The sequence below is a fragment of the Myzus persicae genome, unplaced genomic scaffold (genome assembly GCF_001856785.1).
Source record: "Myzus persicae strain clone G006 unplaced genomic scaffold, MPER_G0061.0, whole genome shotgun sequence".
Taxonomy (NCBI): Eukaryota; Metazoa; Arthropoda; class Insecta; order Hemiptera; family Aphididae; genus Myzus; species Myzus persicae.
Window position 1 is genome coordinate 144939 of NW_019100703.1, and position 16121 is coordinate 161059.

The 16121-nt window shown below is 28.9% G+C and overlaps 4 protein-coding genes across 5 annotated transcripts; 2 read left to right on the top strand and 2 right to left on the bottom strand.

The window, feature by feature from the left end:
* The first annotated feature begins 957 nt into the window (after nt 1-957).
* LOC111042535 (adrenodoxin-like protein, mitochondrial) lies at nt 958-1446 on the top strand. Its single transcript, XM_022327165.1, has one exon. It carries the CDS (start codon nt 1159-1161, stop codon nt 1444-1446), a length of 288 nt encoding a protein of 95 aa, XP_022182857.1. The 5' UTR covers nt 958-1158.
* A 285-nt stretch (nt 1447-1731) lies between these two features.
* On the top strand, nt 1732-12118 carry LOC111042532 (calpain-7-like). 2 transcript variants are annotated; one of them, XM_022327161.1, is made up of 13 exons: nt 1732-2053; nt 3229-3392; nt 3500-3626; nt 7455-7611; nt 7864-8023; nt 8385-8517; nt 8588-8778; nt 8881-9108; nt 9181-9425; nt 9493-9701; nt 9771-9982; nt 10053-10285; nt 11427-11571. In XM_022327161.1, exons 1-13 carry the CDS (start codon nt 1843-1845, stop codon nt 11569-11571), a joined length of 2415 nt encoding a protein of 804 aa, XP_022182853.1. In that variant the 5' UTR covers nt 1732-1842. The 2 variants fall into 2 exon arrangements, with proteins under 2 accessions (XP_022182853.1, XP_022182852.1); XM_022327160.1 differs by having other exon boundaries at nt 1843-2053; nt 7452-7611; nt 11427-12118.
* Nucleotides 10351-13561, bottom strand: LOC111042534 (protein lin-52 homolog). The gene is made up of 2 exons (XM_022327164.1): nt 13202-13561; nt 10351-10974 (listed from the first exon to the last, which is right to left on the bottom strand). Exon 2 carries the CDS (start codon nt 10919-10921, stop codon nt 10574-10576), a length of 348 nt encoding a protein of 115 aa, XP_022182856.1. The 5' UTR covers nt 10922-10974; nt 13202-13561; the 3' UTR covers nt 10351-10573.
* On the bottom strand, nt 12030-13208 carry LOC111042533 (gamma-secretase subunit Aph-1). Its single transcript, XM_022327163.1, has one exon. The coding sequence runs from the start codon at nt 12936-12938 to the stop codon at nt 12201-12203; it is 738 nt and encodes a 245-aa protein (XP_022182855.1). The 5' UTR covers nt 12939-13208; the 3' UTR covers nt 12030-12200.
* Nucleotides 13562-16121: the final 2560 nt, after the last annotated feature.

Here is a 16121-nt window from a genome sequence, read left to right on the forward strand (position 1 = left end):
AATAAATAATATTATGACGTATTACAAAATTATTACTATAAAATTTAAAATTTAATAATAGCCTAATCTTCGGGTCTCCCTATTATAAATGTAAAATTTTAGTGGCCCAATTATCGTATACCTTTTTTTTTAAAGGTGAATTGTGGTCCAATTCTCGGGCGCCCGCGAAATGTACGAACTACGATTAATTATATTTTTGGACTAGTACCGAGATGGCGAGATCTTACACTACGATATTATATGTATCTTATTCAGAACTTCATAGTTCATACATCACAGTAGGTACCTAAAAATTAAATTAAACCACTACGCAAGGGCGCTGTGCTTAAAAGCCTCCAATTTAACAGCTACTCCCCCAATCTTACAGTACAGAAAATTAAGTCTAGGGTAGGAAGGGGGAATTGTCCATTTACCACCTGTCGATCTGAAAAGTGCCGCAGACCTCACATAGTAACATAACATAAGAAGGTATACACACTATAAACCACGGTTAAACACACTATAACGATACCTAACAATCATCATTTCTGGACCCTTCCAAGTTCTAACGCTGAACAATTTGAACAAAAAATTTTCGACTTTGATAGGGCTTCTGACCAAATTGAAATGTACTAGAGAGAGTACTCACTACTCAGTAGTCAGTACACAAAACTCGAGTCTCACCAGACTCGATTTAATGGTTTTTCAAGTAGACAAGAACTTTCTAGGTCTAATTTACAACTTATTATCGAGTATTCGAGTGCCCAACTCGATGACTCATACGACCGATAAACCACTTGAGACTTAACCACCCACGTACCAGAGGAATGATGAGAGTTTTATATAGGTAATTTGTCATTGCAGCCATTACTATTTAATATTTATAAATTATAACTATTATTATAGCACTATCGTGCGATCGCGATATTCAGCATACCCCAGTGTGACGTCATCGCGGTTAGACGGTTACGAATTGGCTGCAGCCTGCTGCAGTCGTTCACGTCTCGGCTTGTCTGATGCGCACGCGCAGAGTGTTATCAACAACAACTGCTCTATAGTGCACGACCGTCTGCACTTTACACTTTCGGTTCCGACCGGCGTCGAAGTTCGTCCGTCTAGCATGTGCTGTCATTACCGTCGCGAGTACAAGAAGTCCGTTCACACAGTATACGATATAGCATGTTTTTGCCCATCACTGTGGCAAAACTAGTGCGTGGTGTGTTCTGCAATCGACACGGTCACCTCAACCTCCTGTCGAGTCGTGTCTGTTTGACCGGGTCCGGGGTCCCGTCCGTCCGGAACAGGTTCGTGTCCACCTCCCCGAGCCTGTGGCACGGCGAATACGAATGGCAGGATCCGGAAAACGAAGCTGACGTAGTCCAAGTGGCGTTTGTAGACAGGGACGGCAAGCGCACAGAAGTCAAGGGGAAAGTCGGTGACAACGTTCTGTATCTGGCCCACAGGTAAGCAGTATTGAATCAAAAGTGTCGTGTGGACAATGAACGTCATTTCTAGGATTATAGAACTTTTGATTTTTTTCAGGCATGGAGTCGAAATGGAAGGTGCTTGTGAAGCGTCATTAGCGTGCACGACCTGTCATTGTTATGTCGCTGATGATTATTTGTCCAAGCTTCCCGAATCAGAAGAGAAAGAGGATGATTTACTAGATCTAGCGCCGTTCCTCAAGGAAAACTCGCGACTGGGTTGTCAAATTGTTCTGACCAAGTGTTTGGACGGCATCGAACTTGTATTGCCTGCAGCAACCAGAAACTTTTATGTTGACGGCCATAAACCAAAGCCTCATTAGTATAATTTAAATTAGTACGACTGTTAGGTGTATTATAATATAGTTGTTCAAATAAAATGGAGTACGCCGAAGAAGCCATTGTAGTGTCCAATAAAGCGGTAGACTGTGACTGCAAAGGTCAAATGCAAGCCGCCGTTTATTATTATAGAGAGGCTGCAACACTCTTAGAACTTGCTTGGAAAATACGAAAAGATGATCCTCTGGCCAATGAATGGTGTCAAAAATCACACGATTATGCCAATAGAGCTGAAGCCTTGGAATATCAAAGTAAGTTATTTCTTAGAATCAAACTACCCCGTATAAAAATATATAAGAAATAATTTTTTTCTTTTAGTATTTACCATGTATTGCATGATTTTGTGTATGACATTTTTTGCAACACTTATATTTGGGCAATAATAATAGGTATTACAACATTATTTCAATTTTGGGAGTGCTATTCCATTATTTGGGGAGGCTTACACTACCCTTTTCTATCTATACATATGACTGACCATTTTAATCTTAAAATTGATTTTCACATTGCTACAAGCAAATTTAGGGACATACAACACTGCAGATAGTACCTAGATTCTATTATATTTAACAGAAAACATTTATTATTTGGATAAATCAAATTAGTAAAAGAAAAATAACCAGTACCTATTAATTAATTAATTGAAAAATCATTTTTTTTTTTGATGTATCAAAGTACATTTTACAGATATTTCAAGTTGAATCTAATTATTTTTATTTATTAAATTTCAGTATTTTTGGTTTGAAATGAAATATATCCAGTGATCAGACTACATGAAGTCTTTAGGCCATGGCTCTTCTTAATAAAATAAATAGTTGTTTGAATTGAAATTGTGACTAAATATTAGTAATATAGTAATTTAAAGGAAAATAGAAAGTTGTTTACTTGTTTTATTATTCAATATTCTTCCTATGTATTGTTTTCCTTTTTTGTTTGTGGAATTTGGGGAGCTAAACAAATTCTTCATCCGTTTAATCTTACTTAATCAGAAAATCTCAGTTCTGCATTTGGTAATTAAAAGATTCAAATATGATTTTGTTTAAAAATATTGATAATTATTTCACTCTTCAGACATTTTAAATTAGTACCTGAACAAGGTGTTTATTGTTCATAATATTAGTTACTTTCACCATTATTTAGAACTCAACTTAATAAGATATATAATATAAGTGCAAATTGTAAATAGGTAATTTTGTTATTTTGTATTAACTAATTATGTGATCAAAAATAGATATTGTTAGAACAATTATAACCAAACAAATAACTAACTTTAATTCATGGATTTATTACCTTCTGATTACTAGATTACGAACACTATAACAATTTGTTTTGTTTTTTTTTAGACCAATCATGTTAATATTATTATTTAATTTTAATTCAATATTCATAGTTTATAATACTTATTTTGAGTTTTATACTTTTATAGTTCAAAATGAAGCTGCTAATAATATGGAAAGTATAAACCAAGATAAAGTAAGGCTAAAACAATGCAAATACTTACTCAAACAAGCTTTGGATATTGATGAGTCAGGAAAAGAGGATTTAGCTATTGATTCGTATACACAAGCAATTGAATTGTCATTAAAAGTGGTAATTAAAAATGATTTTTAACCAACAAAATGTGTATACATTAATTTTTTGTTGTTATATTAATTATTAAAAATCTAACATGAAAAAATGTTCTATGTTTGTTTTAGAAAAAAGAAATATCAGATGATGAAATGATTAAAAATTTAACAACTTTAATTGAAAATGCTTTAGATCGAGCAGAAAAACTAAAACAATCAAAGGAGTCAAATTTGTGTAATAGCTCCAATAATACAGGTATCTTATGAGAGTGAAGTAATTTAGTAAAGTAGTTTCTTTTACATAATTGCATGTAATTTATTAACAATATATTTATTTCTTTTTGAAAGAAATATCCATTCCTCCTACAATATGAATATTTAGATATTATTTTATATTCAAATTGTAAAGATTTAAATTATAACTAGATAATTTATTTTTTATTTAATTGTTATTAATATGTAGTTATATTTTTTTACTGTCATTGTCATAAAAATTCATTTTTATAAATTTTCAAAATTAAAACTTTATTTGAGTTAATATTTTAGTTACCAGTATTAAAATGAGAAGATGTGTATACGTATTTAATGGTATACAAAATGACTTATTTTTTAATGTTCATTAATTTGATGTGATACTATGAGTTATTACTTAATTTTATTTATAATTTGTATTGAACTTAATTTTTAAAAAAACTCCGAATTATCATTTAGATTACTGCTTACATATTTACAAGTTAAAATGACACCATACCCTCATGCCTTGTCTCCTCACAAATACATGACTTAGTTATTGATGTGTTTTGATTTCTTAATAACTAATTTAACTCTGTTGCCTTTAATTTTAAAGTGAATTGATCTACTTCCAAATTTAAATAAAGAATATTACCTAGTCAGTGGCATAGGTTTTTAATTTATATTTTAATTTTTAAAGCGAGAATTTTAAAATACTAAATTGTACATTTTAAAATCCTCATAACTCACTTTAATTAAAATATTCAAAAAAAACCTATGCTATTGACTAGATATTCTTTATTTAAATTTGGTAGTAGATCAATTCACTTTAAAATCAAACATAACATAGTAAAATTAATTATTATGAATAATATACTATTTGGTATGTTATGAGTTAGTAAGACGGAGACAAAGCATGCAGTTATGGCATCCTCTTAATGAATATTTTAAATGTAATACTTGTGTTCTTGAGTTTATTTTAGGCGATTATAACTTGTTAATTGTTATACCTATTCAAACCATGTTTTTGTTTGGATATAATAATATAAATGTAGACTGTAAATATTTAGTATTTATACTAAATAGTAATTATTGTACTAAGATCTCATTTATTTTAAACTTACCTCATAGTTTTGATAGTTAAAATTGAATGTTAATCATCACTTAAAAATTATATTTAACACATTGACTGCCATGTGATTGTTGGTGTTCACACAATATGTATTGTCGACAGGCCAAACATATTTTCCATATCATTCCTAATTTCTATGTATTATTATAATTGAAAAAAATACAAATAATGATATATTTATTACACAAACAATTTGTAATTTTAACCGCAACACTACTGCACTCTTTTTAGTACTTTATTGTTGTGCCATAGAAAAGTTAATAATTTAAAACTATGTTCATTTACGATTGCTGGCTGAAACAAAAGTATACAACTTTTGAATATTATAGATGACTACCGGCGGTCACATGGCGGTTAAAGTGCTAATTGTTGGTACATTATTATTTGTTTTTATGTGTTCATAAATGTATTTAAAATAATAATTTATAGATAGAACAATATTCAAATATAGTATTTTCCATCCATTATATTTTAAGTTATAAAACATTGTCATATACTATAAAAATAACACAATACAAATTAAAATAATTAAATTGTATTAAATAATATTTGTATATTTTCTATATTCTAATAAGTTATTACGGGTGTTCAAAAATTGAAATAGGTTACCTATTAAGTAAAATTTATTTTATGTTTTTGTAGTAATGTACTAATTTAATTTATACATTCTTAAATTTAAAACTTCAGACTACTTGCTGGGTTTTAGTTAAAAAATACATACTATTTTTTATTCAGAAACTGTATTTTACTGTTATAACATTTTTTTTCACTAAAATAAAATTGTGAATAAATGGCTTATATTTTATAACAAATCACATTTTTATAACATTTATATAAAGATAGTTTTAAAAAAAGGCTCATGTTAACATTAAGTGTAAGTTTTTAAGGCTGATATATTGGTTTTAGTACATTTTTTTTGTTTATGTACTATTAATACCATTTTAACCTAAAGTTCAAAAGTGTATTTTAAATTTTGTTATTATACAATAACCACTTAAACAATTCTTTACAAATATATTAAAATATTTTAGAATTTTTCAATTTTCATTTTCTTTCTTATTGTTTGTGCTCTTAAAGAACATTTACTACTGTGCCACCTTAAATATGGTTTGATTAGTTCAGCTTATAATTTATAACTATTAAAAATTTATCAGTTGAAACATTTATGTATGAGTACAATTTTAAATATATATTGTATTTTGATAATATAATATAACTTAACAAATATTATATTATATTATTGTCTAATGTTATGATTGTAAGATTAAAAATCAAGCTAATTTTTTTAGTAAATACTAAATATAATTTATTTGTTGTTAAATACCAAATATATTTTAAATGTCATAAGGTATAAATATTTATATAAAAAATAAAAGTTTGAATTTTCAGAAATTAGTTGTATAAACTTGTAGGTTTTATATACAACCATACACAAATATTGGGGATAGGAACAAGGATTAGTATAAGATAAAATTCTATTAATTTGTTTCAATTGACTAAAAATGTTTTGTTCCTTAAATAAAAACTATAAGCTATTTACATACATGAACATTAATACTGTGCATATATTGTTTTCATTAACGAAAACAGTATAACATTAGTATTTAGTGTTCATAATAAAATATAATATTAAAAATCAGGATTCATCTTATAATTTAAAACTTTTACATTTTTAGAAAGTAGTCTCGGATATAATTTTTTGAACACATAATGTTTAACACAAATACATATGGGGTGTTCAGTGAGAGAGTATTAGTTGAATTAAGACACTTAAACAGGCCTACAGCATCAGAATTAGATATTCTAAAATTGGTTTTCCTTTTTATGGTTGCAATCTGCTCAAAAAATGCTTACTCTTGCTATAATTATAATACTAGTAACAATAGTGATCATCATTTTGTGACTTGTCATACTCATTTTTTCACCTTTGTAATAATCTTAGAACAGATAAAAATTATTATTCTGAACTACCTTATTTGTAAATATAATATATTTTTATTATTCGCTTTAGGTTTAAATACAAATTAGTTATTAACATTTTTTATTTAGTATATTATATTCCTATGTATAGCTTATACATTACAAAAATATACATTATGTAATAAAATAAGAAAATATAAGAAAATATAATAATACTGTATCGATTATATTTATATTATACATAAAAATTATATGTATATATATATTGTCAGGGATAAATGGTTAAGTTATTGTGTTGTACAAAATCGTTACAAGTGACCAATCCTTACAAGCATTTTATTTTGATCTACATTTTCCTTTTACTATTTTAATATTTTATATTCTATTTCAAAAATGAAGAGGTTGAATCTGTATCACAGTGTCATATAATTTTCTACTTTAATCTTTATCAACTGTTCCCTTCAGGTAGATTATTACATGTTTTGATAGAGTGACTTTTAAATTTAAAAATGTTGATCTCAAATATTTGTTGTACCTATCTGATTTTATAATCATTTTGTTAGTCAAAAACTATGATTTTACAGATAATCAGGATTTTTTTACTAAATTAATTATGCTATACATTATGAAATTAAAATTGTTAAAAAAAATCATGGCGTATTTAATTTTTTAAGTGAATACTACTATACTTGTGCATGTTGCTTTATGGACTATCTAATAATAAAATATAAATCTAAATTTTGTTATAAAATTATTTGTAAAACTTTTAAATAAATAAATTTGTGTAATTATTTTCAGCAGTAATTCGTAAGAAAATTGTTGAAAGTCGAACTCCTAAAATATTAGAAACATCTAAAAGTGATCTTTATACAGAATCAGAGAAACGAGTATTATTGTTTACATCAAAAATTAATAATAAAGAGTATGTTCCTTTCATGGATGTTGATCTTTTAGAGAGGTAAATTTAATAAATCTATAATACACTATTATGTCGGTAATGACTAATAATATTCATGCACTAGTACATCAACAATGATTTTAAATCTTCAATATTTGTACTTATGTTATTTTTTGGAATTTAAAATTTGATTTTATGAAAATTTATCAAAAACCAACTAAAATTATCACCATAGTTTTTTTTTATGAATCTAATTTCTACGCAAAAATAAATATTTGATAATTCAAAATATCAATATTTTTGTTTTAAAAGGTTTCAGTTATCAATTCCATTCACTGACAGTGATGGCTTGCTGACATTATCATCGGAACAAAAACAAAAATTTGTTCAATGGATAAGACCAGATCAATTATGTTCGGATCCAAAAATGGTCGTTGGAGACTCCATAGATTTTTACAGCATAAAACAAACAGTAATAACAAACATTTAATGTATGATAATAAATAGAGGTAATGTATTTAAATAGGTATTACTGTGTTAGCATTGATTTTATAAAACAAAACAGCAACCATCAATAATTATGATACAAACATATTTAAAATGATTTATTTTAATATTTTAATAGAAATAAATAACTAATAGAACTATAAATATGATCAAAATATCTATTTAAACAATTTAATATTTAGTTCAGATTATTTTGTCTTTTATAATTTAGTAGTCTTATCTCAGTATTTTACATATGATTTACTACCTATTTTTCATTTTCTACACAATCTACAATAAAACAAACAAAATTAAACGTTTGAAAAATTTAATTATTTTTGTTGTAGATTGTAACTGACTGTTCATTTGTTGCATCATTAGCTGTGTGTGCTGTGTTTGAGAAAACATTTAAACAAAGATTGATTACATCGATTATCTATCCTCAAAAACACAATGGACAACCTGTATACAACCCATTTGGTATTGTAATAGCTGTATTTTTTTAGACAACTTTGAACTATATAATACTAATATGGTGTTACATTATTAGGAAAATATATGGTAAAATTTCACCTGAATGGTATACAGCGTAAGGTAATAATAGATGATCTATTGCCAGTCGGCCAGTATAACTCATTATTGTGCTCGCATTCATCAAATAAAAATGAATTTTGGGTTTCTCTTATAGAAAAAGCATACCTCAAAGTAATGGGAGGTTATGATTTTCCAGGATCGAGTAGTGTAAGTTCATTGAATTACAAAATCATTGCTGAAAGGTTATTAACTTACTGTAAAGTGAAAAACAGTGATTATTTGTTTTTGTTCATTGTATGTTGATTTTAGAATATTGATCTCCATGCTTTAACTGGCTGGATACCAGAACGCTGTGCTATTCGTTTGGATGAAAAAACATTTAATGCTGATGGTCTGTTTGATACTCTCTATACAAGATTGTGTAAGGGTGATGTATTAATTACTGTTGCTACTGGGCCTATGTCGGCAGAAGAAGAGAGAAGAACTGGTCTTGTTTCTTCACATGCATATGCTGTTTTGGCTGTGCAAAAAGTTAATGTAAGCCATATAAATTACAAACTAATTGATTTAATATTGCAACCATACAATTATTGCTTGAAACTATTTTAGGATTTAAAGCTGTTGAAATTGAAAAATCCTTGGGCTCATGTACGGTGGAAAGGACGTTACTCAGAGTTGGATGAAAAGAGTTGGACACCTCAGTTAAGAAAAAAGCTAGACTATGATCCAACAAGTGCAGCTACGTTTGATAACGGAATCTTTTGGATAGATTACACATCAGTAATTCATCATTTTGATGTATTTTGTATGAACTGGAATCCAGCAATATTTCCATATACATCATGCATACACAAGTATATTATAATTTTTATATTTAAAATTAAATTGACTTAATTTTTTATTTATTACTTATATTTTTAGGACTTGGAATACTGGAACAGGTCCTATTTCTGATTTATATAACATAACTGAAAATCCACAATTTTTTCTTGATGTTGGTAATATTAACAGTGGTGCTGTTTGGATACTATTAACTAGACACATTACTGAGTTACAAGATTTCAAAGAAAATCGTGAATATATAAGTGTTTTAGTGTATAAAAATAACGGAAAACGTGTCCATTACCCAAGTACATAGTTCATCAAATAAATTATGAAATAGTAACATTTTAGTAAGTTTTTTATCTTATTTTTTATAGACGATCCTGAACCATATATATCTGGAACGCGTATCAATAGCCCTCATTACCTTTGCAAGATTGTAATTAATAATGAGACACCATCCAAGTATACATTAGTCGTATCTCAGTATGAAAAAATGAATACAATTAATTATACACTACGGGCATATGCTACATGTCCCTTTACAATGAAGGAGCTGAGTAACTCGTATAACCCCAAATTCAAAACAGTAATTTTTTTTTTTAATTAAACCCTATTTTGAACCATGATAATGAAAATTATTATGAATTTAAATATAGACTGTCAATGGTGAATGGAAAGGAATAAGAGCCGGTGGATGTCTGAACCATAGTACTTATAGTGATAATCCAAAGTTCAAATTAACAGTAGATGGATCGTCTGACACTGAAGAATTACAAATTGAACTTAAGGCACCAAAACAGTACCAAGTTGGAGTTGAAATCTCATGTGTTGGCTTAAATAATACAAACGCTACAGCCAAGTTTAAAAGCAAATCTTCTGGAAGCTACAGGTTAGTATGCACTAGGTATAATGTGTTAGAAATTAATATGTTTTATTGCACATTAATATCAAAAATAAAATGAACATTCCTTTATTACCTTTTAAATTATTTAAAATTTGAACTGATAAAATATTAGTGTTTATTTTAATGTACATTATCTTTAACTAATACATACAACCATTTTAAATTGTATCAAATATTAATTGAGTTAACACACATTCCTTAAATTAAAAAAATTTTGAGATGATTCCATAAATTAAAAATATGCTTTTTTAGATTTTATAAATTATTACAATATTATTCACTAGATTTATTAGTGTTACGTGTGAATATATTTAAATATTTGCCACGTGTCATTTCTTTAGATTCCTCTAAGCCTAAATTATAGGCAAAGTCATATAGAGACTTTAATTCATCTAAGAGTGGAGGCAATGGCATCTGACTATAACGTTGTACAAGTAGCATATCATGGGCATCTGGTGGTTGCTTCCATGATGGTTGTTTATCAGTCGCACTAGAGGCGCGTATATGTTGTGCAAAACCGGACATTCCAGGCATTGGTTCAGGCCAAAGTTCTGGCGATGACCGATCAAGCGTTTCCATTGCCACTAAACACTGTTGTTTCTGTTGATCAAGTTCTGGCATAGTCTTCTCAGCTGGGCAGATGATGTAATACACACATTGATCTGGACATTCGGCTTCATTTGACATATAATAAAACAAATAAATATAAGCAATTTATATGGTTTCAATTAATCAATTTGTAATAGTACTTAAACACAAAATAGTAAATAACCGATCTATTCATTATATAAAAAACATTAATAGGTAACTTATTTCAATGAGATTTAAATTATTATATGTTATTTTGTAATTATCAATTATGTGTACCTTATACATTATTTTATAAATGCTCGGGATTTACTTTTTAACAGTGAGCATAAAATTGGGAATGATATTGAGAAATTTTAAAACGGAAATTTTTATTAAATTACAGTAAAAATCTAGGAATAAAATTGAATTATTAAAATTATAAAATCAACATAATAAACCACAATTTTTTTTTGTATTTCTGAATCCTCTAAATAGTAAATAACATTAAAACTAAGAGTTAAATTATCCCTCAATTTTAAATCGTTTTTGATTTCAGATCAGGATATGTGATTTTAGAATTAGCTGATATTCAGCCTGGAACATACGAATTAATCCCTTCAACATACCTGCCTGGTAAAGAAGGACCATTTATATTAACTGTAAATGCATCTTGCTCAGTTAGTATTAATCAAATTCGATAGATTTATATATAATATTCAACCAAACATTTATTTATTTAAAAATGTGTTGTTAACTAAAATGTAAACTTGTTTTTTGATTACTTACATCTTTAAATTTCTATATAAAAATAAATAATTTTATATTATTTGTATTAAAAAAAACATATGCATTTAACATATGATAATGTAACCCTTCATATCATCCATGTATAATAGAAAGAATATTGTTCTTGTTAATTAACCATTATTTATAATTTATTTAACCTTATGCCTAATTTATTTAAGTTTATTGTTTTTAAATTAAAATATTAATTTAATTTTGTACCTAATGAATATAAGTTAATTAATTTGTAACATATATATTATAATATATATTTTTTTACAAATAAATTAATTTTTTGAGTAAAACTTTTTAACTATAATCAGTTACCTACAAAATTGGACAGGGTAAATATGTATAAAAAAACAAACAAGACTAGTTTTGTTATAAATAAAATGATTAATAATTTATTAATTAAAAGTTCAGATGAATATTAGAAGAACTTAATTTTCATGATGTAGGTATAATCAAAAATCAATACGTTAGGTTCATGTAATATAATATAAACATAGAAAAAAAAATATTTTGTTTTAAAAAGTAATACATTTTTTCAATTCTCAGCTGCTGTTGTAGTATTTTGATTTTTAAGTCTGTCAATGATAGGCAAATGCCCACCTGCAGTCTTGAAAGCATAATATCCTGAACCCAATGTTATTAAAAATACTATACACAATGCAAGTGTATTAAAATAGTATTGATTGAGCAATGTTATTTCTGATACAGCTAAGTGAGAAATAACAACATACAAAATATAGTTTTTATTGTCAGTGTTCAATCCATGGAAAAATAGTATTCCCCAAAATATGTGTAGGAGTATGATGAATGCAGTGAAAATTGAAGATACAATACAAAATGCGCTGTATCCACCACGGAGTCCCATTGTTCCTGGTCCTCCAACTTCAGCAAGTATGTTAATTAAAGCAAATAGGCCGCTCATGACGCCAAATCCCAAACCGGAAACATATGACAACATGTGTTTGTTGTTGGACACCAATGAGTGCACCACAAACCGTTTGAGTCCACGTTCAGCTTTGCGTAACAGCAGATATAGAAAGTAACGGAAGAGTTCTTGCACCAATACAGATATGAGCACTCCGAACCAGACCTGCTGATTGCTGGGGAAGACGAACCATACTATCGACGAGAATAGTAGACTGAGCAGCCAGAAAAATGAGCTGGCTATCAATATGATGACACGTACAGGATCATTCATGATGGTTACAATGAACATTGACAACGCCGGGCCGAAAGCTGTCAGCGCACAACCAGTAAACTCCAGTAACGTCATTGTAAATTGGCGTCACAACAAGGTTTCCGCCTTCCGCAGCGGGTAAATTAATCGAAAAACGTCAACACTGAACACTACGCGCGCACATTCTTAGACAAAACCGAACAATGATTAATATATTTAATAGTTAGTATTTTTTGTTTATAGTCAATTGATCGTTGGTAGAAAATTGTCGTTTCGCATCACAGAGTATAACAGACAGGACTGAGCGTTTTATATTATTATGCATAAAATATACGAGTTGTGTATAAAGTCTGGCTTACCGGTTTAATTTTGATCGTACGGCTTACATCAAAGTTCTGTGAACAAGTAGAAAAAAAATGTTCGATGACGGAGTGGATCGCGGTTGCAATGATATCGTTTTGTTTCGAGTGGGTGAGAAATTATTATTCTATGTTACTGTAAGTTGTACTAGCCGCAGCGCTACAGCCTACAATCAACGTCCGATTCAATTTACGAGTAGTGACAACAGCAGCTGAACCCGACGCGTGAACAGAGCAGCTTCTGGTAATAATTGTTCGGAGAGTGTATTCATTACACATATATATGAGATTGTTATGTGTTCGTTTTGTTCGTGCTCATTGTTTTAAATGAATGTTATATCACGAATTTTGATCTGAAATCTGAATCGTGCATTCGGCGGTAGGCGTCTTGGTAACTGGTAAGCGGTTGGTTTACCACACGACCATAGTAGCTTATAACAATGTGATAGTAGTGTATTTTTACAGTTTGAGCTTGAATCATTAATTTATTGTACAATATGATCTTAGGGTTTGAGTTATGAAGTAGAAATTTACTACTGGCTCTACCAAATTAAATAATATTGTTTTGGTAACAAATCAAACCCCTTTTTCACTAGTCATTATCAGCGCCGGTTAGGCAAGGTATCAGCCCACCGAGTTTTACGATTTTAACCGGCCCTAAAAATGTTAACGGCCCATTTTTCATTAAAATAAAGTCATTAATAGGTATCCATATTGTAATAATATCATATATCATACAATATAAATTATACATTCTATATTAAGTACTTGACACAGAAAAATAATAAACATACTACTAAGCCGGCCCAAATGTTAAGCGGTCCACCGAGTTCAACTCGGTAACTCGCCGACTATATCCGGGTCTGGTCATTATTAATATTTAATAATCACTTTTATAAAGCCAGCTAACCCACTACAACACACTGTAGTTTTTCCAAACACTTTATACTATAATGTCTATCGAGTACTACTAATTAAATATTTTAGGAGACAGAGAGTCTTTTAAATCCAATTATACTAGTAGGTTTAAATGATAAAGGGAGTCTAGCCCTAAGATCATAATATACTATAAATGTATTACCATACAAAGTCATGATCTAGTGGCGGCTAGATCTACAATCTACATTAATATATGTTTAGACCACGATTTAAGATATATATCACATATATATTCTGTGCATATATCTTAAATCGTGGTTTTGACGGTCGGGTATCTAGTATCTATTTGTTATCCATGGTTATAACCACAGAGTAAGAATTCTGTGGTTACAACCCGATGCCGGAATTGCAACCGGAAAATACGTTTGAAATTTTAAATATTTTTCGCGCGCGAATGCGTGATTGGCCAAAGAAAGTATGAAATTAAAAAATTCAAGTCGGTAACAATTATTGTATACATGACATAGTTAGACAGTTAGTACTTACATATATCGCTTAAATATCATCAAATTGTTGACAGGTACACAATATATGAATCAAAATCCATACGAAATACATAAATTAATCTTATTATACTTATGTACTATGTATACTTACATGTATATTAGCATATACCCATCATGGGCGATAGGCCATGGTAAAATCTAATACATCAGAAATTGCAGTGTATTCGGATTTGTATGCTACTGACATATCCATGATAACCTTTATTAATTAGATTCGAATATTCGATGTTAATTGTCACATCGCGACAACAGTATGAATTAACTTTGAATAAAATATATTCTAAAACCTAAATTTTATCTCCGCTATCGACTATTGCGTTCTATATAAAGAGAATATTACGGCTATAAATAAAATCAAGCGAAATAAAAACGATACGAAAATTATCACTTTGCAAAATTTAAACTTTAGTCTTTACTTTATATAGTGAAACATAAATATGAACTAACGAAACGGTTAAACGCAATATAAAAGATTATTATAAAAATAATAATACAAATTGATCAATATTATGGGATTTGGGAAAACACTATCAGTGTGCCTGAATTAGTGTAACTATTTATGAAAACCATTTCAAACATGTAATGAAGAATTAAATACACGTTCTAACTTGAAAATTAATAACAGAAGTTTTAATTAGATATAAATTTTAATTGTTATAAATCCAAGTTATACAAAATTATTATAATTATCTACTATAATAGTTATTGCAATAATTGAGTCAATTTTTTTTGTTACATTACATAAAATATAATTAATTTAATTAAAAACTACTTCACAGCTGAAATCGGCGGAGCTTCATTGGCGTACAAGCTCATCAGCCATCGAAATCCAAAATTCCCAACTATCAGCTGTTATGTATTTTTCGCAACTTATGACGATCAGTGCATTTATTAATCTTTGATCGTCCATTTTGGTCTTATGGATCTCAGGATAACATTTTATGATAATTTTAATTTGCCAAACATTCTTTCGTCAATCAAGTGGTAGCAGGAGCAGCTGCTTAACGACAAACTCGATTAGCCCACGGAAAGATTGATTTTGATGACTCTTATTTTTCAAAATAGTTGATTACATTTTTTATTATATGCCTACATTGATTGATATAGCGACCAGAGCCACAATACTTGCCATTCAACTGGTTAGGTCTACCCGAAAACCGATGGGTAGGTATGCACCCCCCCAAGACTCCAAAAGAGTTGTCATACCCCTCCATCATAGGCTGACTATTTTTGCTCGGAACAGCAGTTATAAAATATGAGTTGATGTGCCGCGCAAACGTTCTGTCGTACTGATGATTTCCATATAACCGATAATTTTAAACGACTGCTTATAACTTCTAAAATAATAGTTATCTACGACTAGATTTTCAATTAGAATTAACAATACCAATTACCAAGAAACGGGACATTGATGAAATTATAGTGATAAGTATTAAGCAGCCAGGCAGGTTGTAGGTACGTTTAAGTTGTACCGA

Bases quoted from the DNA above. Each gene is read 5' to 3' on its own strand.
- LOC111042532 (XM_022327160.1), top strand. From the start codon at position 1,843: ATGGAGTACGCCGAAGAAGCCATTGTAGTGTCCAATAAAGCGGTAGAC. The intron at 8,024-8,384 runs GTAATAACAAAC...TTTTTGTTGTAG, and splicing joins TTTACAGCATAAAACAAACA to ATTGTAACTGACTGTTCATT. The intron at 9,702-9,770 runs GTACATAGTTCA...TATTTTTTATAG, and splicing joins AAAACGTGTCCATTACCCAA to ACGATCCTGAACCATATATA.
- LOC111042534 (XM_022327164.1), bottom strand. From the start codon at position 10,921: ATGCCAGAACTTGATCAACAGAAACAACAGTGTTTAGTGGCAATGGAA.
- LOC111042535 (XM_022327165.1), top strand. From the start codon at position 1,159: ATGTTTTTGCCCATCACTGTGGCAAAACTAGTGCGTGGTGTGTTCTGC.
- LOC111042533 (XM_022327163.1), bottom strand. From the start codon at position 12,938: ATGACGTTACTGGAGTTTACTGGTTGTGCGCTGACAGCTTTCGGCCCG.